At 42.5% G+C, this 9990-nt stretch overlaps 1 protein-coding gene across 1 annotated transcript in view; it reads right to left on the bottom strand.

Annotated features, from left to right (window-relative positions):
• Positions 1 to 7891, bottom strand: part of veph1 (ventricular zone expressed PH domain-containing 1) — a gene marked incomplete at both ends in the record, with an annotated part of 55540 nt that extends 47649 nt beyond the window's left edge. The window contains 3 exons of the mRNA XM_079166265.1: positions 4200 to 4374; positions 7374 to 7592; positions 7754 to 7891. Of these exons, the coding sequence (XP_079022391.1) occupies positions 4200 to 4374; positions 7374 to 7592; positions 7754 to 7891 (532 nt within the window). The remainder of the gene's footprint in view (positions 1 to 4199; positions 4375 to 7373; positions 7593 to 7753) is intronic.
• Positions 7892 to 9990: the final 2099 nt, after the last annotated feature.

Genomic DNA, 9990 nt, shown 5'->3' with positions numbered 1-9990 from the left:
ATTTTCCCTGCTCACAACTTTTCACCCGGAGTCAATCTTTTACATGTTTAAGTCTTATCAGGGAAGACCTCGACTGAGTTCATCGAGTTCGGTGTTTGCCTTTTTAAAAGGCACTTCATTGTTAGTCGAGGAAAAAGTCCAACTGCAAAAAAATGACATTGAACCTACGCTGCTGAAATATGAATTGAAACGCATGTTTGACACGGACAATACATCTGCATCTGTATCTGCATCAAATTCAAGACACAGCTATAAAGATCCTTTCATATAATATATACAATCTCCTGTCGATTAAATGTAATCCGACAATGACACTGAAAATACATCTGCAACTGCAGACAAATTGCACGCAAGTTGTTGTGCAGCTCACACATGCTTACAGTTTACTGAGGCCCATCCTGCTACTTGCCCATTAGTGAAATATAACAGGTTTCTCCGGCAGCTACAACCTCTGGATAGTCTCCAACCGTTCCTGTAACTGTGACCTGTGGTGAAATGGAAACGTCACCTTTTCACACTGACATCCCACCCAACCCACCCTCCCGGACTTTCCTCACTCTGCCTTCTCTTAACCTTACAAGACAAAGTACAGTGAGTACACATGTCTCGCAGCAGGGGAGCCTGAAAAGACATAACACTTTGACAGATGACACATTCCAAACATTCAGTGTTGCCTTAAGATCAGGTTTTACTTGGAGAAGGAAGAAACTCTTTGCTGCAAAATCCTTATGGGGCCAAAGCAATGCCATATGTTTCTGTGTGCAGGTACTGTTGTGATTGTGTGTGTGTGTGTGTGTGTGTGTGTGTGTGTGTGTGTGTGTGTGTGTGTGTGTGTGTGTGTGTGTGTCATCCGATAATGGCCAAGTCCTTATTTTAGCAAGCTATAAAACCTTCACACTATATCCTGCTTCTGGCTTCCTGTAACTAGTAAACGCACACACATCCTCATAAAGCTCGCTTTATATGGAACTAGCAGATATATAATAGAGCTACAACAAAGGACAAAGTGCAGCCAACACATTGCCTTCCACAGAACACAGAGAAATGGATGAAATCAGTAAAAACCAACATGTGGCGACCTCAGGCTCTGATAACAAACTTAAAGTGTAAACACACACATGCACAGTGTGACCAACTCATCACACCCCCATCATCAACGTCACCCGAATCCCATTACATCAGCTCACATCCTGAACAGAGGGGCTTCTGGGAAAAAGAGATGTCATCTGTTTTTACTTCGACAAGCTTTGTGTGTGTGTGTGTGTGTGTGTGCAGTTTGGCATGTGTTTGTAGTCTTGTGTTTATGTTGTGTTGTGTTTATGTTGCAGTTTGAGAGGGGAGGAGAGAAGTAGGGGCTAGCTAGGCTTAAAGAGGCAACATGAGGTTGAAATGTTTAGAGTCTCAGCGGTGGGTTGCAGTGGGGGTAAACATTTGAAACTGCCGAGGTTGCAATAAAAACTGCCAAAGGAAACGTAAATCTGAACTTACTTTAAGAAAGCCCTCAAGCAAGCCTTGTTTACTTTCATCATTTCTCTCAGTATATACTGTGTATATGTGTGTGTGCGTGTTATTCCAGATGTCATAAGACCAACCATCAGTTCATCATCCCCTGTCCAGCCAGGTCACAGCCACTGGAAGCTTTTTAGTGTCTATTTGCATAGCACTGTCTATCCCTCCAATCTTTTTCTGTTCCTTTCTAAGCTCGCAAAGAAAGACCAGCTTTCACTGTGTGCTGGTGAACACACGTGTGTGCTGAAGTGTGATATATTTTGTGATGACTTTGGGGAGGTCATAAATCTATTGGAAAGAAATGTCCAGGTCCAAGTTCAGTGACAAACAATATGACTGTATCTCCCCTGAGCGGCTGACCAACAGGACTTTGACGCGTGCACGTGGACGACAAACTGTAAACATCCAAAATTAAACGCATCGGTATGACACACTGATACACGCGTGGGACTTTATTTACATCTCTATTCGATCAAATTAACTGAGTTTGACTTTGGCCCAGCACCGAGCGCATAGCTCATTATATTACTCAGATGGAACAAAGAAGTTGAACAAACTACTACAGTTGAGTGTAATATATTTTAAATTAGTTAAACTTAACTTAAAATATTCCTTCCAATAAGCCTTCCAAAGCCCATCAGCATAATGCGGTGAGTGACATGTCACCTTCGTGCTCGCTTGCATGTGCATCCTCGTCTTTCTGCACAATGCAAGCAAAACATGGACATGCTTGTATAAACGTTGCTCCGCAGCATCACTAATGGTTAAATAGTTAACGGAGTACCTTGTCTCTCAAAAAAAGCTTCCAAAATGCACCAGAAAAAGAAATAGCGTTAGCTGATTTGATTTGATTTGTTGTTTTTCTGGAAAGAAGCTGTGGTGTTTCTTTCTTTAGCGTCAACATGTGACTTCAACAGTGAGCCACGTTGACAGGCATAGGTTTTCAACACAGTACTCAAGTGAAAAAATAATCGTATTAGTCTCATATAGCAACTCTAATCAGAGAAACACCTGATTTCTGTTTCCCCGTTGGCATGGCACTGGGTATCTCTATTTTCAGCCACAGTTTTATGACCAAAAGGTGTAAAGTGTCTTTCAACTATTAAACGCTCTAAGCCCAAACGCTGGCTAAACTTCACTTGTATAATAAACCAGACAGCAGAGAGCTAAGCTGTTTCATGTGCTGAGCTGCTGGCAGAAAATGTGCTCGGTGGGAGCATCACTGTGGTGGGAGCCTCACTGTGGTGCTGCATGAGGCGATAAGCCCCAAGCGATAGTGTGTGTGTGTGTGTGTGTGTGTGTGTGTGTGTGTGTGTGTGTGTGTGTGTGTGTGTGTGTGTGTGTGTGTGTGTGCGTGTGAGGTGATAGTTCAGCATGTTGCCAAAAGCGAGAAAAACACATCTGTACATCTGTACACAGAATAATGTACACATAATGAGACCTAAATTATTTCTAGACAAAGAAAACTGTTTTCTTTTAACTGAACCGCTGCATGGCAACCACCTCGTATTAATGGAGCGTGTGTGTGTGTGTGTGTGTGTGTGTGTGTGTACAAGCCTGAGGTGTAAACAGATCTCCATCAGGCAGTGCTAACTGGTACTTTACACACTTACACCACACTAATGAGCTTGAAAATCATCTGTGTTGAAAAAAAAAACACGTTAAAAGGGCAGAAAAACAGGTTTCAGGGAATAGCTGTCTTAAACGTCTGACCAGAGGTCAGCTCAGTTTCCCTCTCTAACCAATAAGAGGGGAAGTTGAAGACAGTACGGATCAGATCGATGCCTGAGGACAAGTCCACCTTAAGAGGATACGTGCCTCAGCTGGATTCATATTATTTGGTCAAAAACATTTGATTTTCTTCAATTGTTTGGAATTTAAGTCTTTGTGGGGCAAATCAATGAAAGCAATGAACATGTTGTTTTTTGTTTTAATCAAACAGTAAAGTAGACAAAATACAACCAAGTTGAAAAAGAATATTAACGTATCACACAGACAAAAAGAAGAAAGTGCACAACACGAAACATCAGTTGTCCTTTTCTCCACACAATAACTACGTCTTACGTATGAATTTCCATGCTGCATCAAAGGGCCATCGGGGAAAAAGATGATTTGCAGCAGCTGCTATTTACCATCATTATTATCCCTGGTGAGCTGGCAATCATTATAAAAGCATTCACTACCAGCTCATGATAGGATAAGACTGTGGTTTGCTACTACGACGACAGCAGATTACAACAGTAATTCATTTTTCCACTCCAGTAAACCAGCTAATCCCATTGTTGCAGCCCTCACAGTAAGAGCATATAAACACTACTTCTACAAGCCCAACCCACATGTCAACCATCAACAGCTAAATAAATACATCAACGCCTGTAATGAAATCCTCTTAATGTTCATTCTCCTGCAAAGCTCTTTCTGTGACTCTCCTTCTCTTTATAGTCCCTACAAAAGGCACCCCCCCCCCCCCCCCCCCCCCCCCCAACACACACACATTTCGTCTGTATCTATCTGGAGCAGCCTAAACTAAGGAAAGGAGAAGAACTGTAATGCATTGCATTGAATTTGAAAGGGTAAAACTCCCTCACCACCCCTTTGTAACAGCAACGTCTAAAATATGCTGTGTGCACGTGAGTTAATATGCGTGCATCCTCTTCTGTGTGTATGAACAAGTGTATGCGCGTCCTTACCTCCCAGCACGCTGAGCGTCATGGCCTCCGTGTGCTCAGCCAGCAGATCGGCCTTGGCGATAGCGGCCAGGGAGAGATAACTGGACATGTTCCTGCTCAGCTCCCTGTTGCCGCTCTGCAGGAACCGCACCGCTACCGGGACGGCCAGCACCATGACCGAGGGACAACTGTAGTTCTGAGGGGACAAAAAGAAGAGAGGAGGTTGAGAGGACAGCACTCACCGTACAGTCAAGGGAAAGGAAGGAGACACGGGGGCTTATATTTAAGGCTTTTATTTATTAAGGGCTTTTATTTAAGCTCAAGAGATCTAGCTCTCTCTAGTCCTCGGTTTGCAACAATAATGAAAAGGAAGGTCCTGTCCTAACATTGTTGGCCTTTTTTTCTATATCTACAATGGTCAAAAAAGCAAAGCTGCCTGTGTCCTGTCAAAACGTGAAACAGTGTGACCTGGAAATATCCTCACTGCTGTGAGTTGTGCGTCAGATCGATTTTTAGTCATCAAACAAAAATCAGGAGCTACGAGTAGCACTTTCCTCAAGCAGCACAATGAGTGCCAGAAAGAAATGAAAAACAGGCTTTAAGACACGTTTTAATCGCTCACATGTACCGCGTGTGTTGTGTTTGAGGATGCAGACACGTGCAGACGTTTTGTCCCTGTGAACGTTTGCAGAAGGCAGAATGAGGAAAGGGATTTGAAATGCACTAGCACCCTCAACAGGACAGACTGATATCAGGCCTGTGTGGTTGTGAGTGAGTGTGTGTGTGTCTGTGACAAGGACACAGAAAGATGGAGGAAGAGGTTTAGATTTACATTTCTAAGACCATCAGTGCCTTTGGATATGTTTCAGGATGTATCATTCATCTGCAATGTTAACTGCATCCCCTTTGGACGTTACAATTTATCTTTAAGCAACTTATTTCAAACTCAACCTTCCTCATCTACGTCTGCTTCAGAATACCCAGAATGCCTTTCAACCCGGATGAGTTTAAAATGTGTCCTCTTTCTCTCTCTTTGTCTGTCACATCTCTACTCAGCCACTAGATGGAAGTGCAGACAAAGTATCACCAAAAGCGTTTTTTCACACAATCTATCAATCTACCTTACATTATATTCATTTGACAGGCCCTAATTTTAATCCAAACATAACATTAAATGTTTAGCCCATGTTCCTTATGTATGGATTTACAGATGTATTTATCTGTCCCGTCTCTCTCTTTTAATTAATCTAATCAGAGAGATTCAGAAGCAGTAGATGCCATCATAAGCCGGAAATCTGCGGGCTCATGAATGTGTGCGTGTGTTGCGCACAAGCAGTGAGCTAATGAAAATCTTTCTTCCTGCAGTCTTGCTTTTTGCTCCTCTCTGTGGGAGTCTCGGTGGAGGGTTAAGAAGAGCGTTTGTGCATCTGTAGAGTCAAAATGACAGGAAGACAAAAAGAGTAGAAGAGATCATAGAAGAGATAAAGATAGTCAGAGGGTAAGAGAAGGTGAGAAAGAAAGAAAGAGGAGAAAGGGCAAATAGGTAGAATGAACTCAAGAGGAAAAAAGATTGAGAATGAAAGAGAGCGAGAGAGAGAAGTGCTTTCCTGATAACAGTTTAGAGTTTTAGACATCAGAGCCTGGAGTTGCTGTCAGAGCTGTCAGAACTTTTAGTCTCACCTCTACGTGTGTGTGTGTGTGTGTGTGTGTGTGTGTGTGTGTGTGTGTGTATGTGCCTTACCCTCAAGAATCGGTCTCATTAAGATGGAATTAAGCACATTCCCGAAGGAAAAGGAAGGGGGGAGAGAGAGAGTGAGTGAGAGAGAGAGAGTCCCTTTGCTTTAAGCCTTTTAGAAGCAGAGGTCTGATGGGGAAAGTAGGCAAGATTGAGATTTACATTTTAAAAGACCCTCAGCAGTGATTACATAAAGAATATTTGCTCTTGAACCAAAAAAAAACACCAACGAATATGTTGCATGATGGATGGCTGTTCTAATTCATACTTGTATAGCCACTTTACCTCAATCTTCCTAATCTACTTTTACTTCCAAATACCCAAAATGCCTTTCAGCCTGCTGTCTTAGTTGAAGCCTATGATTAGCCTGTTAGCTGCAGCATTAAGTAAAACAAATGTCACCAAACAATAAAAAGTATTTTTGCGTGGAGTGTTGGTTTAAACCAGCGGTTCTCGAGCAGAAAGAAAGGACCTGAACATTGTGATTTGCTGCTTAAATTTTGATTATTTCTACAAAATTCCCCCACGATATAGGACAGTTTTACCTCATCATGCCGCTAACAGTTTTACAGATGACACAGGAGAAAATCACTCATTGCTTGAACTCATAGACATATATTCAACCTGTGACAAGGGTGGTATATCGGTGTCTTGGTAGGCGGGTATACTCTGGCTTCTATCAAAACATAAGATCGGCTTATACAATATTACACCCTGTTATAGATTAAATTACCCAACAGCATTTAAAATAGTTCAAATTAGCTCCACCTCAACCCACTACAATAGTAAAATACGTATTATGCTCATTAATGCATCAGTAATAATAATAATTCAACAATATCATACATAGTATTAGTAGTACCATTATATATTTTATATATATTCATTTTTTTCAAACAGGAGTTTTACTTGTAATAGAGTTAATTTATATACTGCAATATTGCGATTTATAATTAAGTAAAATATCTAAATACTTCATTCAGGTGATGTTCGTCTCATCGTGTTCTAGATTTGACTGTTTTCAGGATCCTCATTGTCAGACAGACAGACAATGAGTTGAACAATGTGGCTTGGTATGTGGTTTTCATATTTGTACTTGTGTGTGCCTGACTAGCTAACTCCAATGCCGGCAACCTTGCTCTGCAAGATGTGCACTGATACATATCTGTGGTCATTTTTTAGGTTAGTGCACGGTAAATCCTCCCGTCCAGAGGTGGGTACGAACCATAAACCTGCTTCTATGCTCCACTACTTTTTTTTAAAAACAGACCAAAACCCTGTTTGGCAAATTCACTGCTGAAGTATCGCATTATACAGAGTCATTTTTCAAAGTGTCAACAGGTGTGTGTGCAGAGGTATGTACTGTATGTGGCGTTTGTGCTTCAAACGAAAAAAAGAGAGCACTGCAAAACTATGTCTAGTGTGTGTGCGTGTGCGTGTGTGTGTGTGTGTGTGTGTACCTGCAGGATACAGCTGGTGATGTCCGAGGCTATCTTGGTATGCGGCGTGTCCTCTGTGTTTTCACCTTGCGGGGTGAGGTTATGTTCGAGACACGACTCCCACAGCCCCACCAGCGCCGTGCTGTGCTGCTCGATGGAGCCCGTCTCCCTTATGGCCGTGGTGATCCGCGTTATGCAAATCTCCACCACTGCCTGGTCATTGTCATTGGTCAAATAGTCCTGTCAGCCGGCAGACGGTAAGAGGACACACAATTGGTGATGAATGAAGGACAAAACGATGAATTATGGATGAGAACATGAATAATTATTCAAACGGACAATTTGCCCTTGTAACATATTTTGATAATTAACATCTATGTGTGTTGGTTCTGCATACTGACCTGTGAGCAGGAGATGGCCTTGATCTGGTCCAGAGCCTGAGACAGACAGGCTTCGATCTCTGTGTCCTCCAGAGAAAACAGGTCCCCTGCTCTGGACAGATCCCTCTGGCTCAGCACCTGGCTGAACAGCTGGTGCATCCTGGTCCTGGTTTAGGACTCCTGTCAGACCAGTAAAGGGGACTGGTGCTGCCCAGTTAAGCCTTAATTGCAAATGAATATATCCAGGACATTTTTTTGTCCTTTGAATAAAGTTTTCCTCCTGGTGTTAGGGGACCATTTAGAGGGAATGCAAAGTATTTTGCATTGTCATCCCAAAAGAGTAGAACCTTCTAAAATGACATTAGAGTCCTGTGAAAGCACTTGAATTGGCAAAATAACTTCATGGAGTAACGAAGAACACTGCTAATATTTCAAGAATGACTGATTGTGTAAATTGCGTGTTAAAATCCTCTTCAGTACCGTCCAGGATCAGGTAGGTTGGACTAGAGTGGATGTTTTCCCGGGTCTGCCTGAGGTCTGTTACCATGGAGACAAGGCATATTCTGGAGAGGTCTTTCTACAGCAGAGCCCTGAAGGAGAGAGAGAGAGAGAGAGGGAGAAGACGAATAAATTAACCAAAGACAACTAAATGCTGGGATATTCATTTTGTATACAAATATTAATATTCTGGCCGGCAATAGATTGAGCAGCCGAGGATGAGAAAATCAATTTTGAGCCAGTGAGAGAAGCTGTAGAGAAACAGCCTAACAGAAGTGGATGTAAGTCAATATTAAAAGGAAAAGCAGGAGTTAACTTGAGGAAATACGCTTGTATACCGTCTTATACCTTATAAAGTCACTGCTCTACTCCGGCATACAACCCCCTGCAAATCCACAACCTGCACGTTTCGTTTTTTTGCACTCATTAAACAAACAGTGAACCTCCACTGAATTTTGTTTCCATGGCCCAGCCGCCCCCCCCCCCCCCTTCCAGTGTTTAGCTAACCCAAGCTAATATGCTGCTGGCCGTAGCTTCATATTTAACAAACAGACATGAGAGTGGTATGTGTTCTCATCTAACTCTCAAGCAACACATTGAATGAGCATGTATCCCAAGTAACTTTCTAACAGACTTCATGGGAAAATGACTTTCAACAACAGCGTTTGAAGTATCTTATCTGCTCAAGCACTCCTACTAGTGTCCTTCCCCCTCATCCATCCTTCCTACAGCTTTCCTCTCCTTCTTTTCGTCTTTCTAAAAAAGGTGCACCAAGTGCAAGCTAATGTGAATAATCTCTTTTGAGCGGGACAAGAGTTTTGCACCAGGAGCGCTTAGGTTTCCGTTTGTAGTCTGAGAACTATCGACCAATCACGTTTAAGCAGGCTTTGGTTGAATTGAGGTAAACAGTCCGCGTGGAGACCAAAGAGGCAGAACGCATTGGCCGAAATGCAGTCTCATAATCCACTGGCTTTCGTCTGAAGATGATGTTGCTTTTTATCGGTTTAAAATGAGCTTGTAAACTCTCTGGCTACACCGGAACCCCAGAATCACAGCCCCTTGACCCCAGAGGCTTCTCTGTCGTCAGACCGATAGCCGACGGGTTCAGAGATCGAAGTGTGAATGATGTGAACTAGATGACTCTTGGTAATGTGTGACATATCAGCAACAGAATCATACATACCTACAGGGGTGCGCACACACACACACACACACACACACACCAACATACACACACACACACACACACACACACACAGGCATGCATTCATGCACTCTGGGAATGTGTGACTACAGTTTCCACTTCACAGGGGTGTTTGCTTAAACTGTGCAGCCTCAGTGACATTTTGGGTGACCGTCTGTGGTTTGAAGTTGTATTGATTAGTCCAGTGCACATTCCACACTGTGCTGGGTTCAAATCAAAAGTGTGACCCGTGTCGCCTAAAAGGCTAAACCAGTGTTTACGTGAACAATCTTCACAAAGGTTAAATGTTTTGAATGCATTCAAATGTATCATTTGATTTGTTATAGTGTTAATATGCCGTTCAGTATTCATTACAGTACTATATATTTATTTACAATGGCAGATTGGTTTAATGAGAATGAACAGTCCTCTGCCTTAAAGTCTTATGAATGGAGGCAGCGTTGAGGGAATTCAAAAGCACTATGTTAACCATTATCACTGTTCCTGTGATGCTCAATTAAACATTAAACACTATGAGGGGCAGCGGAAGGGCACACACACACACACACACACACAC

Source organism: Pholis gunnellus (assembly GCF_910591455.1).
Source record: "Pholis gunnellus genome assembly, chromosome: 9".
In the NCBI taxonomy this organism is placed as follows: domain Eukaryota; kingdom Metazoa; phylum Chordata; class Actinopteri; order Perciformes; family Pholidae; genus Pholis; species Pholis gunnellus.
Note: the sequence above shows the minus strand (reverse complement) of the source record. Positions and strands in the feature narration are given on the sequence as shown.